This window comes from Theileria equi, chromosome 1, assembly GCF_000342415.1.
Source record: "Theileria equi strain WA chromosome 1, complete sequence".
NCBI classification, from domain to species: Eukaryota; Apicomplexa; class Aconoidasida; order Piroplasmida; family Theileriidae; genus Theileria; species Theileria equi.
Window position 1 is genome coordinate 1067296 of NC_021366.1, and position 22199 is coordinate 1089494.

Sequence of the window (22199 nt, forward strand, 5' to 3'; positions counted from 1 at the left end):
TTAATGCTCCAGTATTATTCACCATTCAAGACGCATGTTGTCAAGTAGCTCTCATATCATCAAGGTTTCATAGAGGGGTGTAGAGTTGCTAGAATTAGTAGGTGATGTTATGAGAATGCAATTAGTGAGGAAGGATACTGAATGGAGATGATACTACTGTCCATTTGTACTATATCATACAGTCGCTGCGTTCATAATTGCTATCACTCCTATCCTTCCTTCAGTCGTCCTCCTAGCTCCACTAGTAGAATGAGTCTCTAAAGAGTCTACTGGATGAAAGACGATGTCTGGCATCTCATAATGGTAACTCATTCATCTAAGGATGAATTCTCATCACTATTCCATTCACTTCGTTCATTCCATAGTGATAAACTACCTAGTCTTCGACGTCGGTAGGTCACCTGCTTTGGTCTCTAGACCTACGCAGTGATAATCCAACTAAACGGAGGAGCTCCTGTTAGTCGCTCAGGCTCCCTTCATGCTTCGCATTCCACTTACCTAGTATAAAATCGGCAACGGCGTGGCTGATATTCACGGTATAAATGTGGACAAAGGAGCACACAACGGCGAGTACCGAGACACACACTAGGCATTCTCTGTATGAATCGAGTATATCGCCATGCAGAGTGTCCCTTAGATCCTCTTCATAGTCCATCTTGGTCGACTTTTCCTGAAATGAGTCCCGTAGACGCCAGGCCAATCTTCGCCTCTATTTTCCCACCAAATTCCTACGGATGCGCACACATCCGTTTAACGTTCCTCTCTGTGCCTCTAGAGCCTAGAGATAAAGCGGAAAGGAGCAGAAATTCCAAGTGTGTACTCGGCCGGCCGTGGGGACTGCGATGTCGTGGAGCCAAGGGCCCAGCGGCGTTAGCCGAGCAAACGGCGTGAACTTAGAGACCATAAATGATGAGTACGCCTGAGACACTAGTCACCAGCTGAGTCTAAAGTGAAGATTAGCCTCAGGATCAAAGATTGGGACCAAAGTCCTTTTCAAATGGCCAAAGACTCGATATAAACAAAAACTTGGCACAATGGTGAGTTTTTCATCCTGAAATACGATCAAACAGTGGAATTGGAACCAGTTTGATAACATTTGGACCAACTTTAACAACCTCTCGAGCACACCGCTGGTCAACAACTACCGGTGCTTCTCAGTCTCGTTTGCCGGAAAGGAATCCATGGAAAATGGGAACAAGAGTAAGTTTAATGACGAGCTATGGGTCACTCGGCTAGAGTTTTAGCTCCCTGGATGAACTGAGGAAGGAGGGGATGCCCATTCATTCCCGTAGACTACAGTATGGGTGACAGTGTGGACAAAAGTCTACTGTGGAGATTGGAAGGAGCCTCTGGTATCCTCTTGGTGGTAGATTTGAGTTCCTGGAGCACATTTATGCTGATTTTGGAAACTTACGGGGCACAGAATGGTAAAATGTCTGGTACATTGCCATTAATACCTCAGGAATCTCCATTAAGCCCCAAGTTACTCTCCATGGAGCCATAACTCTAGCAAGTGACCAGGGTAACCTCGGTGATGGCCTGGATAACCATCCATTACTCTACCATTCTCTCAACTCTTGACACCCTCATTTAGTCCTGTTACCTCAATCGGCGCTGAACGAGCTGGCGAGTAGGAATATATCGTGGCCAATGATGTTTGAGATCAAGAATCCAAAGAATGGGAAAATTACACACGGAGGTGTGCTCGAGTTTATATCGGAAGAAGGATGCTGCAATATTCCATACTGGGTAAGTTAATGAATGCGGAACATACGGACTGAGTATGAGCGAAGATTGTAAGAGTTGCAAAGAATAACTAGGAGTACCTCTGGAAAGTGTAGATTGAGTCATTAGTATTACCAGAATGGTCCATGGATGAGGAGTAGATAGGAGACTACTCATGGATCTCAGAGTTTTTAAAGAGCATACTCTCTAATCATGGAGGATGACTGGTGTGCTAACGTTAGATATAAATCAACAATGTGGAAAGGATGGAACAGAATGCAAATGTGACAATGGTAGTACTAGTGAGTTTATTGCCAAAAATGAACAAAACGTTCCAGTACACGGCTTCATTAAGGTTACCCATAGCATTCCAGGTGGAGGACCATTCGAGCTAAGTAGAACACTTGCTAATAATGATATTGTAAAAGCAACTGTAACACCAGGAAGATCAATAGGTAGTCCAATAGAGGATGTTAAGGAACTCTCCGTCTACTACTGGAATGGAAATCCTAGTAGTCCTATACTCATAGGCATTACAAAGAAAAATGAGACAAAAGCTACATTCTATGGCAAACTTGCAAGGAGCCAAAATTGGGGTCCTGATCAAGTGAATGGTCTGAGTGAACTAGAGGCACTTGATCACCAAAACTGTCAACACAACCAGGCGGTTCCATTTGATATAAGGGACTCTCAATCTGTTTATCTTCCTAAAGACTATAAGTCTCAGTGCATCAAGAGCAGAAGTATAGACTCTACTAATCCTCCACCTTCCCCTCCAGAAAGTGAATACAATGTAAAAGCGCATAAAATAACTGATACTTATTGGAAGGATACGAAGATCGCTAGAGTGACGCTGAATGGCAATCCTACGAACATCACTTTTACCAGGCATGATGCTATTGCTGAAATCAGACTTTACTCATATCCAGGTGCTAGAGATGTACCTCTTATGGTTGAATTTAAACCAAGGGGTGGAGGGACATCTACATTTTTCAATACAAAAGACGGTAAGAGTTGGAATAGTATTAATGATGGTAAGTCACAGGAATTTTACACTGACAAAAGCAATAATACACCAAAAGACGCCCTTTCTGATAAACTAGACGAGGTATTATGCTCGCGTGACAATGTGACCTTGGATTTATCTTACACTACATCTACAAGAAATAAGTATTGTTGTAGTAGGAGGCACCAGAATATTACTGTTAAGGAAGGGGATATCATGGTAGACAATGAGTCAAAGATTAGATATTACAAGTACACTCTACCTGTTGGAAGATTGAACATAGCTGGTATTAAGTACTCCGATTCCGGCCACAGGAAAAGGATAAAAATAAATGGCTTGCCATTTTCCAGTTCTGGTTCACTAGATATATATACCTTCTATTGTGACAAGAACAATCCGGTACTCATCTATGTTGATAGTACAAGTATTATGACCAGAGGCTGGTACAGGAAAAGCAGACAGGGCGGCAACAGACTATGGACCAGAATCCCTAAACCACTAAAAAACATAAAACCAACTGAGATTACTGACTGTGATAAGTGGAATAAGTTGAAGAAATATCTAAAGGCAGTTGGTTGTAGTCAGATGAAAGATTGTATTGATCCTTCGGCGGGTTTGCCACAATCATTATCCACTCAAGATGAACAGATAGAAGAATCTGATAATGAAAGTTCATACAAACCTCCTAATGCCACTCTTCCTGGTGTTATCATAAACATAAGACAGGATGTTCCTCATGGAACAGGAACTACATACTATGGAAGCCCTAACCAAGTTCACCTTAGGAGGTGTGAGGATCCTGCTAGCTCTGGCTTTGTAAAGCTCACACATGGACCATCTAGTGGAAGACCTGGAGATACTTTCGAAGTTAAGGAGGTTAGATTCGGATATGGTAGTAAAAATCAGGAGGAGATAAAACCAGGTGAACCTATAAAATCTTACTCGGTTTGGTATTGGTATAGAGATTCCAGACTTTCCACTCCTCTTCTTATAGAAGTGTTGGATGAGGATGGAACCTACACCTATTACTATAATAAAGGAGGGGGTGGTACTAATGTTGTTGAATGGAGTAATTATCTTAATAACACTTCTAAACTCACCGGTGAAGATCTTGAGACTCAGCTTGATCACCTTAATTGCTATCTCAACCAAGCAGTTACCATAAATCTCACCTTTCAGAATTCTGATAAATACTCCAATGATCTTACTAACGGTGGTGGAACTGCAAACACCTACTGTTGCGGTTTCCATGAAAAGGAAGGTAAGGGTGGAAATGTCACTGTTACCTCCCACTCGATTTCAGTTGGTAATGGTGCCTCTCAGATTCCCTACTACGAGCACGATATTTCTAGCGGAGGCAGTAAACTCGTAAAGATCAAGTATTATGATGGTGGTATTAATACTAATAATCCCAGGAAGAGTATAACTTTTTATGAACCACCGTTTCCCACCTATGGTATAAAAAACATTTATACTTTTTATTGTGGAGAAAATCCAGTGCTCATCTACGTCAAAGATGGAGACCAAAAAGTTGATAGGTGGTACAAACAAAGTATTGGTGATAAGTGGAAAAGAGTGTTGCTTGGAGCTCCAGATCCAGATAACATTAAAAAATGTGGTGACCGTGGTTTCAAAGAACTTGTGAAGGAACTAAACAAAATTCCTGGTTGTGGCCAATATAAACTATGTACTGAGAATCTTGCTCCATCATTACATCATGGACTAGCGGCTGGTGAAAAGGGTGATAGAAGTAGTGGAGCTGAAATTAAAGCCAAAAAAGTTCCTGAAGGAGGTGAATCACTTTCTCAAGAATCTCAAAATATCCCTGATAGAACTGACCCTCTTCAAGTAAAAAATGTAGATCGATACACTGTAGATTCTTCTCAACAACCTGTTGGCTCATCTAACCAACTTACTACTCAAGCTGGTGATCCTCAACCTAGAGGTGGTGGAGAACCAGGCCTGGTTGCTACTAGTTTACCTAGTGGAGGATCTGCTTCTCCTACTGGTACTACTCAAGCTCCTTCTACTTCTACTCAATCTCAAACTACTCCTGTTACTGGAGCTGAACCTGCTCAAGCTCATCAACAAGCTGCTGCTCCTGGTAAAGGTGATGGCCCTCCTCACGTAGCTCTTCCTCAAGAAACATTTTCTAAATCTGGCTCTGACTCTCCTTGGATTAAAACTACTTCCTATGTCCTGACAGGTGTTGGTGTTGTATCTGGCTCTCTTACTGGATTTGGCTGGTGGTTGTACAAACGTTCTAAAGGAGACCCTTGGGTTAGACAGATATGAGTGTCTATGGAGATACTAGTAGGGAGACTAGGGAATCTATACTGAGTAGTTTGTGTTAATCGTTCACTTGGATAAAGGAGTATATTATGGAGTACATAAGAATAAGACTTTTGTGAACACACCTGAATGAAGTCCATGGATAAGCATTATTAATTATTTACCCTTTGGAATCAAACTTGTTTTATACTAAACCTACCAATACAGTTATGATCCTGACACAATCTTGACAAGAATAACAACATTCTCTTACAAACTCCTCATTGGTCGCATGATTATCCATATTTTTCACCAAACACTCATTAACACCAACATTTAGGTCATGCAAAACCTTGGTTTGAACGAAGGGCAAGTGGTGACGATTCGAAACGTCTCACTTCCAAAGGCTCTCTGGGTAAAACTAAAGCCTCTCACCGAGGATTACTGGGAGATATCAAACCCTAGAGCAATGTATGTTTTTCCTTTGCACACACATTCACCACATGTAGTCTTGAAACATCACTGAGGAACTTTGCAACACTCACAGCAGGGGACATTATTCCGATACACTACATCAACAAGGTTTATAATATAGAGATTGTTGAACTAAAGCCCGGGTTTGCATGCTCTATTATCGAGACAGATATGGAAGTTGAGTTTGAAAGCCTTCCAGTGGAACCAGCCAAGGCAGAAAGTACGCAAGATAAACGACCATGCAGTGTTCAACTGCCCATGGGTAGCAGGATTGATGGTAAAACACCGAAAATTGCCAAACAAAAGACTCAAGAACAGAATGTTACTCCGTGGAATAATAAACTACCATTTGGAATACGGGTAGGTTTAACTGCATGCGAATACATGAGCGAAGCGAATGGATGAGCTGGAAAGAGTACGTCAGTGCGACTGCAATGTCTTGAACAAAGCTAATGGAAGAATGATGACCATATGAGCACAGCGAATGGGTGGCTATGCGCCAGTATTGGAGCCTAAATTGCCACAGGGTTCAGTAGGTGAATAGAGGACCATTGCCATTACGAGAACTGTTAAGTATGGGAGTCTAGACTATCACTGGGGAGAATGGATACACTCAGCATTTATATATCTATTCGTATTATTGTTGATTTGACAATGGATGACAATGCAGTTTTGTATGAAGAATGATAGAATGTAGTATGGAAGAGGGAAACTTCTGGAATCTCAAGTTGAGGTACCATAGCAGAGACTCTGTCTACTATGCAAATCCTTCTGGAGTATGTACTGGTAAGCAAGTAGGTAAATACTGCACAGGATGCACTGGAGGAAGCAAATGTACCAAAACCTATGGATGTGGCAACTGCAGTGAAGGAGGTTCCGGAGCTTGTGATCCCAAAAAATGTATATCTAATAACTGCAAATGTTGCAAAGAGAATGAAGGTACTTATTCATCTGTTAACGCCTTCTTGTCACAATCTTTAATGATCATCTTAGCCTTTACTGGAGACGGTTACCTCAAGACCTATTCTAAATATGAATATGACCGGAGTAAGTACTGCTAGTGACCAGTACTATCTACCTTAATATGATATAGGGAGGCTACTCAATCATGATTCACTAAAGACTGTTTAAAGGAGAATCTTGACAGGTTAATGGCCATTGGTTAAGCTCCATAGGATAGTCGTTATGCTGATGTTTCTGATTCTACAAAGATACACACTCAATCTGCTTTGACAACTCCTCCATCTACCAAGCCTTGGGAATACACAAGCTCCTATACTCTTTATACTCGCCATTTCTCCTCTATTCACTAGGCTAATAGAGTCTCTATCACTCTTCTTTAAGCTCCCGTTGGTCGCCCATTCGTTACACTCATTCCATAGTGATATACTACCTAGTCTTTGACGTCGGTAGGTCACCTGTTTCAGTACTCCTTACAGTAGTACTTTCACAGTGAGAATCCTACTGGCAGGAAGAGCTCCCATGGGTCGCTCAGGCTCATTCTGTTCACCAGAGTCCCTCATTCTTCGGGACCTAGCAGTCGCACTGACATACTCCTGCCGTCTCATACACTCACTTTGCTCGTGTATTCGCATTCCTTCTAGTCGGCTAGTTCACATTACATCATGTAGACCACCTGTGAGGACTTTGAGAGGCTGGTGAGACAGGGCCGGATCCCTGCGGTCAAGAGGGGATGAGAATCTTGTGGAATCTCGTCGGCACACACTGGGAGCCTTCCCTCCAAATCTGTTGGGCAGCCGCGTCTGTTCACTCGCGTTAATTTCTAATTTACATCTAAAATGTCTCTAAACGACGACAGGAAATGTGCTCCTGAGCTCTCAGAGTACTACAAATGCCTGGGTAGTGGCAATCGTGACGTATCGCAGTGCAAGGAACAAGAATCTGCCCTTAGGCAGTGCTCCTCAGTGTTTGTTTTATAATTTTCTCTATATGCTCTTAATTTGTGGAAATTTGGCCAATTTTATGTCCATGGAAGGCCTCCGCTCCACCAATTTGGCCTACACTTTACTCTACAGGGACAAGGAGAATAATTACTGTCTGGACGAGATCCTCGCCCTTTTAAACTGCACAAGGTTTGTTTTCATGGTCTATAGACGACGAATTTGCAGGCATCCCAACCGCAATGGATGCGCCAAGGAGTTTGTCGTCTTTAGGGAATGCAACAGACCCGGTGGACCTGAAATTGTCGTAAAGGTAAGTGGAATGCGAAGCATACGAACGAAGTGAGCATAATGTGAGCTATGGAATAGCGAACGCCGTCGTTAGACGGAGTCCCGAAGAATGAGGGACTGAGCGACTAACAGGAGCTTTACGGCGACCTCTGGGAGCCTAAGGAAGAGTAGGATTAAGGTCATTACTGGAGTGAAACGGAAGGAAGAATGACCTACCGACGTCGTTAGACTAGGTAGTAGATCACTATGGAATGAGCGTAACGAGTGGGATAGTGATGGAGACTCTATGAGCGAAGTGAATAGAGGAGAAGTGGCGAGTATACGCAGTATAGGAGCCTGTATGTTCTCCAGATTCTCAGTATGGGTCTCGGTATTCATCACATTCTTCTACTGAAAGAAAGATTGTGAGTGTCAGAAGATGGAATAGGGATGGAGTAATCATAGCTAGGAATATCTGTGGAGTATCTATAGATGGTAGGATGCTCCATGCGGTAGCAAAGCTAGTTGTGAGGGAGTCTATCTCTACTGTATGCTCCCTTTGGTCGCATTGAGACTGCTCATGGATCTCAGAGTTTTGAATGAGCATACTCTCTGAACATGGAGGATGGGTAGAGAAGGCAAGACATTTCAATTGAATGTTTATGGTAAATGTGACAATAATGAATGTACCTGTCCAGGTCATAATACCATAGCCGGCTTAACAGCCAAGAAGGTTGAAAATATTGATCAGGTAGTTGGTTTTGTCCGATACAGTCATAGCAGTGATGAGTCATTCAAGCTCCTGAAAAACATAGGTAAAGATCAGGAACTAGACGATACAGAACTTACAGGGATAAAAGAAGTATCAGTCTATTATTGGGATGGAGATATTAGTCATGAGAAGCCACTGCTTCTGGAGGTTGTCAAGAGAGATCGGTCTCATGAACCAGCGTACTATTATAAGTATGGAGAGAATGAAGATGAAGGAAAGCCTGATACAAAAGTCTGGAAACATAAGCCACATGTTGGAGGAATATCGTTACAGAGTAGACTTGATGAAAGGAATCTTGGCGTAAACAATCGCATTCCCCTTGACCTTGAGGAACCTGATAAATATCTTGGTTCAACATCTAATCTTGCCAAAGACATAACTGTACAACTCGTCCATAGTGGTACAGAGCTCTATGGAACTGATTATAGAGTTACCGAGTATAAAATTACTGGAAGCGATGGAAATACTCGGTTTTCAAGGGTAGAATATAAAAAGGCAAAGGCAAATGGTATTGAGATTCCAAATGATTTAATTACTAATATTAGACTATATTCATCACCAAGCGGTGCAGGTGCTACGCCTGTTATGATTGAATTCGTTGGTCTTCACGGTGGACCATCTACATTTTTTGATACGAAAGATGGTACAAATTGGGGGAAGGTTGGTAATTCAGATGGATTCTATGACAAAAACAGGGGTAAAAATAAACATATATCTGACCTAACAGAAGCTTTAACAAATAAGCTAGATGAAGTCATATGCTTCTATCGGAATGCAGTTACTATGGATCTTAGCATTAACAGATATCGGGAATCTTCTAGCCATGGCTATAGGTATTGTTGTGATCAACATAAAAATGACAAAAAAGTCTCCGTTAAGGAAGAAAAGGAAGTTTCTTGTAAGGAACCTGGTCATACCTCAAGTTCCCTTAAAGCTTATAAACACTCCATTACTAGTTCTGGTTTGAATCTGACAGCTATTAAATTTTACCCTGGTGGAGAGAAAAAGAATAGAAGACGTATAACATCCTCCAGATTGATCCTACCTGCTGATGGACCTGTCGATATTTACGCAATATACTGTGGAGGGAAACCGGCTTTGATTCATGTTGAGTTCAAAGATAGACGATCTGTAGTCAAAGGTTGGTATAGAAGAAGCAAAAATGGTGATGATGCCAAATGGAAAAAAATATCTGGTAAACTTCCTGGTGTAACTCCTGATAATATTACCGAATGTAGAAACTGGAATAAACTGGTGGATGTGCTTAAGAAACTTAAATGTGGCGTATCTAGTTGCCCTAAACCTGCTAAACGACAAGAACAAGTAGTATCACTACGTTCTGAAGAACCTTATGGAGGACTAGACCAAGCTGGAGCTGAGGAAGAGGAAGATGGTAGTGGAGATGAAGAATCTTCTGATGACTCTGATTCTGCTCATGTTAATAGTGCTCCTGGTAGAGGTGGCCCTAAAGGACAAGCTGGTCATAACGGTGGAGGTGGCAAGGGTAGTGGAACGGGCAAAGTTGCTGAAGGCACTAAAGGAGAGAAAGAAGAATCTAAACTTGTTCTTGCTACAGATTCTGAAGCTGTTGTTGGTGAAGCTACTCAAGGTGGTAGTCAAAGAAGTGTAGGTTTTAGTTTACCATGGATACCATTTCTATCCACAGTTGGAAGAGTTGGAGAAATACTACTTACTGAAGCAACCGGTGCTCTAGCACAAACTTTAGCTACTCAAACTTCTCCTCAACCTCTTCCTGCTACTGAACCTCAAGCTCGTTCTGGTGCTGAAGGAAAAACTGCTCATACTCAAGGACCTCCTACTGCTTCTCCTGATCCTCAACCTAAACTTGGTGCCGTTGTTCTTGAAGATGATACTACTACTGATCACTCTGACTCTACATCTCATCAAACACAAAAGAATGGTGATCCATCCCCTAAAGATGCTCCTCTTCAACATGACTCACCTGGCCGAGCTACTAATACTTGTGGAATTACTACTGAAGGTGCTTATGTTATTAGTTGTAAACCTGATAATATGGTTGCTCTTCTATCTCTTGGTCAAGATGGTCTTCTTGGACCTAATGGTGAACATCCTGCTGGTCCTAATGGTACTGCTCTATCTAGTGAAGCTAAAACTAATCTTAAAGGGACTAATCTAGAACCTCATAGTACTGAATCTCCTCAAACTGGTGGACAACCTGACTCATCTTCCCCAACTGCTACTACTCAAGCTGATTCTCAAACCAATAGGAATGTTGGAGGACAAGGCCCTGGTAATGAAGCTAGCGATAGTAATGATAGTAACTCTGAAGCTGGAGCTGGAAGAGATCCTGGTGAAAAGGGTGGTAATAGATCTCATGTAGATCCTAAACAACATTCTACTGTCTCATCTGGCCAAGGTAATACTCATACTCAAGATGGAGGTCAATCTGAAGGTGCTAGAGTACAAGGCCCCGCTACTAGTCTACCTGCTGGAGGTACTACTGAAGATGCTGCTTCTCCTACTTCTACTACTCCTCAAACTGCTGCTTTTGTTGATGGAGTTTCTGCTGCTACTGTTGGTCTAGGATCATGGTTAACCTTTGGAGCATCCTCTGGCACTGTTGCCGGAGCTGGTGGTCTTACTGGATTTGGTTGGTGGATGTTTAAACGTTCTAAAGGAGATCCCTGGGTTAGACAAATATGAGACTCTATGGACTCTCCAGTAGGGAGACTAGGGAATCATTACTGAGTAGCTGGTCTAATGGAGTACGCATAGACTCTTCTCTGGATCTCTACTGCAACCATTCATCCATACTGACCATTCTGTTCACACCAGCTGAGACATTAATGGAGTACTACTATTATGGTGACTATGGAAGAATGATTGAAGGAGAGTATGGAGTTAGAGGTACCATGAGAGAGACTAATGTAGTATACTGGTGAGTGAAAATGGAGGATGACTAATGAGGGTGTTACTATTGACATTAACAACCGTCCTGGAGGCGGAGGACAAGTAAAACAAAATGAGAATGGATACTATTACGATAGTGGCAGTGGAATAGTTCTTTTAACGGATGAATGGTATCCTGACGTAGAAGGGACATACAGAAAGATTATACATACTCCGCAGAATGAATCAAAGATCGAGGCTATCAAGTATAAAGAAGGTTCTAACCTTACAGGATTTGGGGGTCAACTAAATACTCATTCAAGTGTCTCAGTATACTATTGGTCTCAGGATATTGATCACGGTAAGCCATTGCTAATTCAACTGGGAGATAGTAAAGATAAATACTACAAATATTCTGGTAGTGGAGATAATTGGACAAATGATCCGGGGGCAAGTAATAATCTAAGAGATTCTCTTGATAAACAGAACTGTGACAGAAACAAGGCTCATGTTGTAGATCTATTATACAGAAGCAGTACTAATTACCCATGTCCGGTCATAGGTTGCAGTACTCAGATTGCCGTAGCACCAGCAAATTATGGTAACGATTACTATAGATCCGCGCATTATATTTCTCTTTCATCTATCTCGGTCTCTGGATTCAAGGATAAGGATAATTGGCATACTGGACTACCGTCAGTTAAGAATCTACAGAAGGTTCTTGTTTACCGGAAACAGTCTGGTGACAATCCTCTTCTGATTTGTTATCAAGAAGTTACTGGTACTAAATGGTTCAGAAGAAACATTAAATCTGGAAACACTTGGGGTGAAGTATGCCAGGATGATAGACCTACAAATCCTGACACCGATAAGGATAATATAAAGAAGCTTCTCCAACGCAATGATTATTACCCCCAAATTACTATCAATTTGTCTATGCCTGCTAATGAACCATACCGTGATAAAACAACTAATATAAATATAACTGTGAGAACTAGTCCCATAGGTGATGGCTACTGGACAAATGTGCATTCCCTAAGAGGTGGCCTATTTACACTCAAAAGTGTTGTGCATAATAATCTTCCTCTTGCCGATATAAAGTCTAGTGAAAATTTGGAAAGCATTACAGTATACTACAATGGAACTGATCTTAAGGTTGAGAGACTTCTCCTTGTTGAAATCACATCACACAATGGAGACATACACAGATACTTTTACGGATCACCTAATGCAAGTTCTTCACTTCCTCTTGCACTTACAGATACCCTAAAGATCGGTGGAAGTAGTCTAACAACGGCTGGTTTGGGTGGTCTTCTTGTATGGAAGGGTCCTTCTATACTTGCAAGACTAATAGCTCGTCTGTAGAATAGACTCCCCTCTGGACTACTCTCTTGTTGGTACACATGTCTAGAGGTTACCATCATACAACTTGCAAATTACAGTCGCTCAAAGACCATACGCTCGCTGCGCTCCCAGACTTCTGCTTCGACTACATTCTCACTCGTACACGCTCACACTCTCATATAGGACAACATGTACACTGTGGACCCAAAGCATCTCTCAAAATACAATCTCGACTCAGAGGTCATATGCTCCATCTACCCTCCAAGGCGTAGCAAGACTCTCATTGGTGGAATGTTGGACAAGATGAAACAAGTCTGCGGATTCAAAAACTTTCAAGAAGAATTTGTACCAAAAGTAAAATCCTAGTTTTAACCGTATACTCGAATCTAAAAAACATTAAATCTTCTCAATACAATTCCCTCAACACCATCGTGTGTCTTTATGGAAAATTGCTCATTAAAGTGCGACGAGTACATCCACCTCTCAACACGGTCCTTATCAAACTTGTACTTTGATGCAATGCGCAAGAATATATTGCAAGGCAAGAATGCGTGTGTCCTTTCAGTGTCATCTGCCGCTCCATCTTCAGCATTATCTGCACGGTGCATCTCCCTGGCTTGGGCCTGTCTGGTGCTCTTTTCAACCTGTTGCTGTAAAGCTCCTCTGAGCAATCGAGACAACACATCGTCGCTTCCAGCAAACAAAGTGCGGTATCTTGAAAACTCTCTGCTGAGTCTTGTAGCAACGGAATACTTTTGACTTGAAATATAAGACTCTAGGAGAATTGCAATCGCGAGATCAACATCCTGAGACAAAATTCTATTGCTGAGTCTCATCTTTGCATTCGCCTCCGCAATCCTAATCACAGTTTCTACGTGCCTCAACGTCAGTGGGTAACCACCCAAGGATGAGTTTTGCCTAATTCTGCTATAAAATCCAATGAGTTTTCCCTCAATTTCCTTGTAACACTCTGGAGCAACTTCAGGGTGAATATTGCGCCTTGCGTAGTAAACATACTTTTTAAACAGATCCTGATTGATTGGTTCACAAACTGATGAGGCCATAATTGTCCTCTGCAATCTCTGCAAAACAGCATGGTAGTTATCCACGTTATCCAATCTTGGATGTAATAATTGATGGTTTGTGATAACGTATTCTGATAACAAGGAGTCCTCCTCCAAGTTTGGAATATCACACAAGACTATAATGAGATCGAAACGACTCAGAATTGGATCATTAAAATCTACATTCTCCTTAAATGTGTAGCTTGGCTCATAACGACCAAACTTGGGGTTGGCTGCCGCAATGACAGAGCAACGTGCTCTCAGGGTGGCTACGATACCAGCCTTTGAAATAGAAATGGATTGCTGTTCCATAGCTTCGTGTATACTCACACGATCCTTATCAGTCATTTTATCAAACTCATCAATAACGCAGAAACCCTCATCTGCAAGCACAAGGGCACCACCTTCCAGGCACCACTCATTAGTGATGGGATCTCTGCGAACACTAGCCGTGAGACCAACAGCAGATGCACCCTTTCCAGTGGTCAAAACGGTCCTGTGTCCGGTCTTGTGCACATACTGCAAAAGCTGTGACTTTCCTAGGCCTGGATCGCCAACCAACAAAACATTAATATCTCCCCTAATTCTGTGTGAATTATTATCATCAGAGGATCCCATGAAGCCAAAACTAGAACTTCCCTTTTGCACACCTCCAAAGAGAGCGTAACAAATGGCTGCCTTGGCGCTCTTGTGTCCCCAAAGGGTAGGTGCAACGGAGCTTATAAGTCTCTCCCTGATGCAAGGATCCGCAGCCAACTTTTTAATCTCCGCAATATCTTCCTCTGTAATGTCAAATGAGAGGGTATCATCTTGTCTCTCAATATTGTTGGCCTCTAGCTCTGTATGAAGCACGGGGAATCCATGCTTTATGTTTAGACCCACATCATATCTGGTCTTGTAGATACCAAGGACGTCCACTAGATCTCCTGGTTTTACAGAATCTACCAAATCACCAGTGAGAATAACATTGCGTTGTCTTGGGGTTCTTCCGGCAGGAACTGTGCTTGGTGGTTCCTGAATAATCAACTTTTGGTAATCCGTATAGACAGTATTTATTCTGTCAACAGTGAAACCTCCAGCGTGGCAGTATGGGCACTTTTTAGGGAATACTGGCGCTATAGTATCTGAGAAATATATTGGAAGTTCCGAAAGGTGAGAGTCGCATGTGTTACACTTGAGATAAAGCACACGGAGCCGTGGAAGCACGGCTCCTCTTCTGATAACAATACCAGAGACCCTAATAAGTGTATTAAGCTCCGATGATCTCAAGTGACTCAATTGTGTCGTAAATGGCCAATCTGTAATTGCAACCTTGCAGTATCTGCCTGCATAGAGGTCTGGACGCATTCTATGTGCCTCAAAGGTCAAGCAGTCGTGTAAAACTGGAAGAATATCGCAAGGGCGGAACTCCAGCCATGTGACCACGTTTTCACAATGAAACTGGAGCAAATGTTGAGCCGCAATGCGTAGAGTACATTTATCCTCCCTAATCATTGTTCCAATCTTGTTTACATAGTAGTAGCCGTCTGCGGAATCATTAATCTTGAAGCGATACAAAAAGTAGCGGAAACAGCAATCGACAGCCTGCTGGTACTTTTCATCAAAATGTACTTCACTGGGTGTTGAGTGAAGTATAGCCTTTGCTCCCTCTAGCATTGAAATATCTGGAGCATCGGCATCAGAGCCTGCAAGATCCGTTCTTCTCTTGGCGACCCTTTCAGAAATTCTTTCAAACAAATTCTCATCAACATCGTCATCTTCCATATTCATGATGCGTTTCCAGAGCCTCTGGTGGACCGAACGGTCAACTTCAGCATCTCTGGACCTCATACGAGCTTCATACTGCATCCTACGTTCCGCCGCCCTCCTGGCTTTGGGGTCGTCCTCGTACACTTCGTCGTCCAAAAGGTCCTGGTCATATTCATTCACGTTGTCTATACCGAGCTTTGCGAATCCCTGCAACTCCCTTTCCAAGTCGCGCTGACCCACGACGAAGCCGGTCTCATCTTCGTAGAGGTCCTCTCCCTCTAACTCCGCCTGCTCTTCCTCCTCATCGCGCAAACCCTCTCCGGCAAAGTAGTCTTCTCTGTCGTGCTCGTCCTCGTACACCTCATCTGTATGTTTTTGTGAATGGAATGGAAATCGCCGCCAGGCGGATGAGCGGTGCACGAGCAACTCTAGCGTAGAAAAATAGGGGTGTTCAGTCATATCTAGTGGTACTAATGCGACGTTTTCGTTGCAATGGTATTGTCATGGCGTTGTCTGTACCACTAGACAGGGAAGAAGAATGTGTGCCGCACTCTTTCATTCGCTAGGCTCGCTCCATAGTGACAAAGTGCCCAGTCTATCCTTCTTCTAGAGACTCCCTACGGTCGTCCAGTACTCCTTGCGGTAGTACTTCCACAGTGAGGAATCCCCTGTTGCATAGGCTCCCAGAGGTCGCCATGGAGCTCCTGCTAGTCGCTCAGGCTCCGCGTACCCGTTTCACTCGTACGCTACGCACTCAACTTACCATCAGAGTCAAGGGGCCGACGATTTTGGCTACTCATCTTGTCAAAACACTAAACACCTTCTGATGGAAAAACGACGGCTATGGGGATCATGTGTGAAGGGACGCACGTGCACACTAGAAATAAATTAAATTACAAGCCACGATTTCGCATGGAATTTCGGTTCGTGAGGCCAAGTCGACCCTGCGGCCAGCGGCGGGACCCTCAGCTCTCCTTCCAGTTCTTGCTGCCAACGACTAGACGCGTCTGTAATCAAAGCCACAAACTCACCCGTGCAGTTGAAACCAACTTGACAAAAGACCTCCTGGTCACCCACCCTGAGCTTTATCTTGGCGTTCGAGGACCTGTTTGCACATGTCTAGTTGAATGGATGATTTACGCAGGCGGCCCGTGCGTGTGAGCATCAACCAGGGAATGGTGAATACCAGACAAAGAATGAAACGTACCACCCGCAGCTTCCGGTGGAAAAGGTCCTGGGCGTGGCGAGGACGCTCTCCGCGAGTTGCAGCTTAAGCTCGAGGTTGCCGGCGTTCTCCAAAAAGTGTCGCTTCGTCATAATCTCACCTGTAGTGGTTGTGAAGCAAAAGGCAAACAAACTCTGCAGTTTTGCGACCTTCTTTGGGGGATTCTGCTTCTCTTCCTCCTGGTCCGTCTTGGCAGTCTCCTCACTCAAGACGGTAGAAAGCGGCTGGTCGTCCAATTTGCGCTTCTCCTGCTTCACAGTCGCCTCCGTCTTGACCTTTTGCTCCTCCTCAATCTGTCTGAGCACCTTTAGAATCAAGCCCTTGATCTCGTCAGTCCTCTCGTCCATGTACTCTTGACTTGTATTGAACTTTGCAGCCAAGTCCCTCCTAACGCTGCCAACACTCATCGTCTTGAGGTCAACACCCCTCACCAGGGAACTGAATGCAAATGTTTGCGGAAATGACATATATGGAGACGCAACACTCTATATTTGATAGCGACAGCATAGACAAGGCCGCAAAGTGTCCTTGTAACACAAACTAGTCACTTTTGATGACAAAGATCAAGATTCCATCAAAAATTTGCAGCAAAAAGCAGAAAATACGTAAATATTCGTACAAAGAACGAGATTCCATGTGAAATTCTAACATAAAGGCAAAAATTTCCATGGAATCCATCAAAAGAAGACACACACTCACCTTATGGCCCTTTCCAACTCATTGGAAGATATCTCTGGAGATTTCACGTCTTCCATCGCGACACGACCGAACACAGTCACAAGAATAAAAGTTTGTGAATCCCAAATCTGTGGTGGCACCCATGGGATAATGGAAGGCAGACTGACTCGATGAAACCTCATGCATGGCTGATGGACAAATGGTGGCAAAACACCAGATAACAAGGGGAAAGCCTCCTCAATTCAGTCCATAGGCGGAATATCTAACGATTAGACGGTATGGAAAATCTGTCTAATGGTGTAGTCAAAGAGACTGCAAGATGAACAAATGGTAAATAGTCTAACCTGTGATGTAAATATCCAAGAATAACCATAAATACAAGTTATCGATCCTGTAGGATCCTCTGAATCTTATCTGCACAACACACTATACAATCTTCATTATTCACACATTCGTTTATACTGTTTACGGTATGGACAAATGACTCCGCAAGACCGTCTGGAATCGGCCTTTCAAGCAGCGATTTATGCTTTAAAATCCAAATGGAATGAAACGTCTTTTCCGCCGCATCCCTACAACGATTCGCTAGCATCTGCGCAGTGTTAAAGTCAATGTCCGCTGTATTAAATCTCTTTTGTACATAATTACCGCTGGCATCGTAGTAACAACAACACCAGTATTCCCCATCCTTATCAAAAGTTATATGAACCTTGCAGAAAAATCTAAAGGGTTCAGCCATCACAAAGTTACTACCCAAATCCTCATCATAACAAATGTCGTAATTTGTGATGCTAGAAGATTCGTTCGTCTCCAGGATGAATTCCCGCGATCCGGTAAAATCATTTGGAATTGGAAGTTGTAAACTACAGAATCGCATGTCCAAAATTAAATCGTAAATGCTTGTGATTTCAATCATGTTATCCTCCATGGGGAGCGACAAACAGTCATGCCCACAACCACCTGTCGGTCTAACCTCTTTTTCTTGTACATTGTCAATATCTGCATCGGTGCCTGTACCTTTGTCTGCATTTGCATCAGCAACTTCGTCTGTGAACTCTGCTTGTGCTTCAGACATTTCATCCTGTATTGTAACTGGAATTCTAAAGACACTGGATCTAGACGTGCTCTCCATACTTATCTCATTCATGTTCACATTTATGCGAGAACCATTCTGTCTAGTGGTGGGTGCAGAGGCTTCTTCATGCTCCATAGAGGGTCGCTCCGGATATGGCGTATATTGTCGCAAAGAATTAGCGTCCCTTGAAGCGTAATCAAGTGGTTGTTCTTGAGCTGAACTGGGGATTCCTCTGTGGGAATTTTTACTGGGCATCTCCAAACGTCCACGTCTCTTTGATAAAATAGAAAGTGGTGGATAAAGCGGATCCCTGGAAACTTCCCTAGATATATTCCTGTAAGCCTCCATTAGAGAATCCCTATATCCCTTTTCAGTTAACTTTGAGGAAATTTTTTGGGTATTGCGTCCTAATGTTCCTTCTGTGGCTGCAATACTAGAATCTATGGCTTGCCTTTGGCGCTCAAAGGCTGGTACATCTTCATCATTAACAAAATCCTCAAGTGTGTCATTTAGCGCATCATTAGATGTATAGTCTGGTGTATTGTATGATGTAGGAAATATATAACTTGGTGAATGATCCTTTACAAGGGGAGTTGTCTTATCCAAAAGCTTTTGTGATTCTCCAGAGGGAAATTTGGTAGAAAAACCAGGCAATGCATGCGTGTCTATGCTTAATGGCAGGCTTGGTGTTGACACGTCCGCATTGTTGCCAATACCTGAGTTAATGGCGGTATTCCCTACTTCCTTAAATGGAGGTTTCACAGGCATTTCTGACGCTTTATCGAGTGGTGAGCCATTTGTAGAAAATTCCCATGTGTCTTCCGTCCTGCTCTCTTTAGGTGATTCTCCATTCCGCGCAAATTTTGCATGTAGTGAGTCTAGTGATGTCGATGTGGTTGGAGTTTCGTCTTCGATGTCCACGGAGTCTCTGGCTCTTTTAACCGAACTTGATACAGAATAGACATTTTCCATACGTCTCTTTTCGACGTTAAACATGACGTTCAAAACGTCAATCTCTGCAATCGTAACCTAGATGTACTATCAAAGAGTCATTTACACGGAGAATCTTCCACGCAAAAACTACATTTATCAGTCTACCTTTAAACCAGCCTACTTTCGCATTAGGGTCTGCTCACTGGGTCGTCACTCGCATTTATCAAAATCCCCGAGTATCCTCTCCTCGCGGAAGCGGTACAGACAAGAGTTTCAAGTACGACAACCTCCTGGAATTGCGCTCTACAAACGAGAAGTACGTGTCTTTTGCTCTATTTTGTGCAAAGTCCTACTCTGCCTGGCGTATCCTTTTGTCCAGGCATCCAAAAACGTCCCCTTTGAGGTATCCTACGGGGTCAATGGCGTAAAAAGTGAGAGTATATCCGTGAGAAACTCTTTTTGTTCCGGTCTATTGTTTCTTTCGAGTCAAGCTACATTCATAGGCTCCCTAAACCTGCCTAGAGTTCAACTAGGTCAATTGCGGCCTTTAAAGGGAAAATCCGACTAGAAGTTGGCTATACAAAGAAGACTAAATCAGTCCCTAGTCCTATAGAGAGAAAAGTGCATCATAAATCGCTCATCACGCGGTGAACGGCGGTCTGACAAAAACTGGGCATACAGGGCAACTTCTAGAGAGTATAATACAATGAATCAGTATCCTATCAAATTTAAAGCTGGAAAAGTTTGTTTTAAAACGATTGGAAGGCCTGAGGAATGAGCTGAGAGGAGAGACAGGAATTACCACACAACGCTGCACTTGTAGTCTGCAAATACGCAAGTCTGACGCATTCTATCGCGGTAGAATATGAAGAGAAATGTATGTATTATGGTAAAAATTGAAAAGAAGCGCCGAAAAGGGCCAAAAGTTGCTCCAGTATGAAGACGAAATTCCCAAGCCGTCAGCGTACGCGGCGCTTACTCCCGTGAAACAGCGCAATAAGACTGTAACCACCATGCGATTGTGTACCTAAAACATCTCTTTACGTGTAGCAGTGGCTAGCATGCCACAAATAGACAATTTCCAACAGGAGACAAACGTGGCTGTCTGATCAATAGGAATGAAGAGTGAATGATTTATCGTAATTCAAATTAACAGGACGGTTCACATCCATAAAACCAATGTCCCTGATGAGTGAATGAGGGAGGAGTGGAAAGAGGAGAGCAAAATGGTGATGATCTGGAAGATCCTCAAGTGACCAGCTGGCGCAGATGCTGGTAATCAGTCCATAGATTGCAAAATGTTACTAATGCTGTGTATCCATCTAGTTCCAAGAATCCGTTAATCCTTTCTAGAAAGTATACTCCAAAGAGATAAAAGGATAACCTACAAAACTTGTGGCAAACGTTTAAAAGATGAATCTCTTCTTTAGAAAAGATCTACCCTTCCATAGACCAAGTCCAATCGCAGCTCCACCGAGTCCAGCCCCTAATACACCACCAGCTATGGCTCCTGGAGTAAGTCCTTCGCTTGCTCCATTTGTAACCTTTATAAGTTCAAGTATCCCTGAAAAATCATCAGTTCCTTGCGGTGTGCTCCCTCTCTTTTTCTCCCATTCATCAGCGCTCTTGGTTTTGGTGAACCATGCACCATCAAAGTGGATTATTAGGGCCCTGTCATCTGTCTTGGGGTAATAGAATACATTAAGTGATGTGATGGTACCTTTAATCTTAATACCATGTTGTGGAGGATAGCTATTATCTATCCTACCAATTTTATGACCACTTTCGCCACTAGTTATCCTGTGAACTACTTTCTTGTATTCTCTATCAGCTTCTTCTGAGGATGTAGAAAATGTGATTTTCTGTTCACGGTCTTTGCAAGCATAACAGTCGTAAGTATTAGATTCGGCCTTTGAAATATTGGCGACATGTGCTTTATTACGTCTGCAATTCTGTTTGTCCAGTCTAGTTATAAATTGACCAGATGCATCTGAATCCGGACCCCAACTATCATCAGATTTCCAACTATAATACGTGCTTTCTCCTCCAAGTTGGACAAGGAGAGGATTGGCATAAGAAGAATCTCCAGTCCAAAAGTATACCGTTGCAGTATAACAATTCGCCAAGCTTTGTTCAAATCCATACTGTTGCACTCTCTTTTTCCTGACTCCTATAATCTTACGTTTATCCCTTGGTTCATGAACAAATTTTCTGTATCCAGGCCACTGAGTAGAATCTTTACACTCTGTCAAATCTATGGCATTAAGAGCGTCATGATAAGTTGTGGAGTAGTCAGAAAAACCATAATTACTCGAGGTTGGATCCATGGAAATATCAATGGTAACGCCCTTGTCCATTCTCCACTAAACACTCAAAACCATTCATACCGTAGAGACAAAATTATAGTCTCTATAGTACAAAAAAACTCTACATCACACATCTGCTATCTCCTGGCTCCACCTCCCTTTTTCCTAATCCAATAGTTTATATTCACAGGTCCCTCATAAATCATTCGCGGCTTCAACAAATTGGCCTGTCTTACCCTCATCTTCCGTTTGCATTCTTCTAGGGCCTCTTTTGCAATTCTCTCGGGTACATCATCACGAAGCAGCTCCTTCGCCAGAGCTACAAAGTCCACATCATTATTTGCAGTCTCTTTACTAAATCTTCGTACTCCAGAGACAACATTTATGTCGTAATAAAGGCGATTTATGATAGAATAACCGTTAAAATGCGATAATGCTGGCCTATATACTTGCCAAAGTTGTCTCGCGTGACCAATGAGACAACCTGTTGCCATTATACAAAACTTAAATGCTGAAAAATCTTCTCAAGTGTCTT

General features: G+C 42.8%; 8 protein-coding genes across 8 annotated transcripts, besides 1 other annotated feature; 2 read left to right on the forward strand and 6 right to left on the reverse strand.

Annotated features, from left to right (window-relative positions):
• Nucleotides 1-372: 372 nt before the first annotated feature.
• On the reverse strand, nt 373-655 carry BEWA_022880 (hypothetical protein; the record flags this gene model as incomplete). Its single annotated transcript, XM_004829049.1, has 2 exons — nt 373-419; nt 499-655. 2 exons carry the CDS (start codon nt 653-655, stop codon nt 373-375), a joined length of 204 nt encoding a protein of 67 aa, XP_004829106.1.
• A 218-nt stretch (nt 656-873) lies between these two features.
• On the forward strand, nt 874-7243 carry BEWA_022890 (ubiquitin fusion degradation protein, putative). Its single transcript, XM_004829050.1, has 6 exons — nt 874-1037; nt 1071-1200; nt 1595-1749; nt 5343-5473; nt 5512-5836; nt 7108-7243. Exons 1-6 carry the CDS (start codon nt 1035-1037, stop codon nt 7171-7173), a joined length of 810 nt encoding a protein of 269 aa, XP_004829107.1. The 5' UTR covers nt 874-1034; the 3' UTR covers nt 7174-7243.
• A 32-nt stretch (nt 7244-7275) lies between these two features.
• BEWA_022900 (hypothetical protein) lies at nt 7276-13000 on the forward strand (the record flags this gene model as incomplete). Its single annotated transcript, XM_004829051.1, has 6 exons — nt 7276-7403; nt 7513-7569; nt 7606-7690; nt 8399-11089; nt 11531-12607; nt 12818-13000. 6 exons carry the CDS (start codon nt 7276-7278, stop codon nt 12998-13000), a joined length of 4221 nt encoding a protein of 1406 aa, XP_004829108.1.
• Nucleotides 10887-10979: a microsatellite.
• Nucleotides 13001-13020: 20 nt separating the features above from the next.
• On the reverse strand, nt 13021-15906 carry BEWA_022910 (DNA replication licensing factor MCM2, putative; the record flags this gene model as incomplete). The annotated part of the gene is made up of 1 exon (XM_004829052.1): nt 13021-15906. One exon carries the CDS (start codon nt 15904-15906, stop codon nt 13021-13023), a length of 2886 nt encoding a protein of 961 aa, XP_004829109.1.
• A 416-nt stretch (nt 15907-16322) lies between these two features.
• On the reverse strand, nt 16323-17448 carry BEWA_022920 (hypothetical protein). The gene is made up of 5 exons (XM_004829053.1): nt 17372-17448; nt 16806-17110; nt 16655-16772; nt 16479-16552; nt 16323-16444 (listed from the first exon to the last, which is right to left on the reverse strand). Exons 1-5 carry the CDS (start codon nt 17425-17427, stop codon nt 16413-16415), a joined length of 585 nt encoding a protein of 194 aa, XP_004829110.1. The 5' UTR covers nt 17428-17448; the 3' UTR covers nt 16323-16412.
• A 284-nt stretch (nt 17449-17732) lies between these two features.
• Nucleotides 17733-19421, reverse strand: BEWA_022930 (hypothetical protein; the record flags this gene model as incomplete). Its single annotated transcript, XM_004829054.1, has 1 exon — nt 17733-19421. One exon carries the CDS (start codon nt 19419-19421, stop codon nt 17733-17735), a length of 1689 nt encoding a protein of 562 aa, XP_004829111.1.
• Nucleotides 19422-20239: 818 nt separating this feature from the next.
• BEWA_022940 (hypothetical protein) lies at nt 20240-21715 on the reverse strand (the record flags this gene model as incomplete). The annotated part of the gene is made up of 1 exon (XM_004829055.1): nt 20240-21715. One exon carries the CDS (start codon nt 21713-21715, stop codon nt 20765-20767), a length of 951 nt encoding a protein of 316 aa, XP_004829112.1. The 3' UTR covers nt 20240-20764.
• An 86-nt stretch (nt 21716-21801) lies between these two features.
• BEWA_022950 (hypothetical protein) lies at nt 21802-22158 on the reverse strand (the record flags this gene model as incomplete). The annotated part of the gene is made up of 1 exon (XM_004829056.1): nt 21802-22158. One exon carries the CDS (start codon nt 22156-22158, stop codon nt 21802-21804), a length of 357 nt encoding a protein of 118 aa, XP_004829113.1.
• Between the last annotated feature and the right edge of the window lie 41 nt (nt 22159-22199).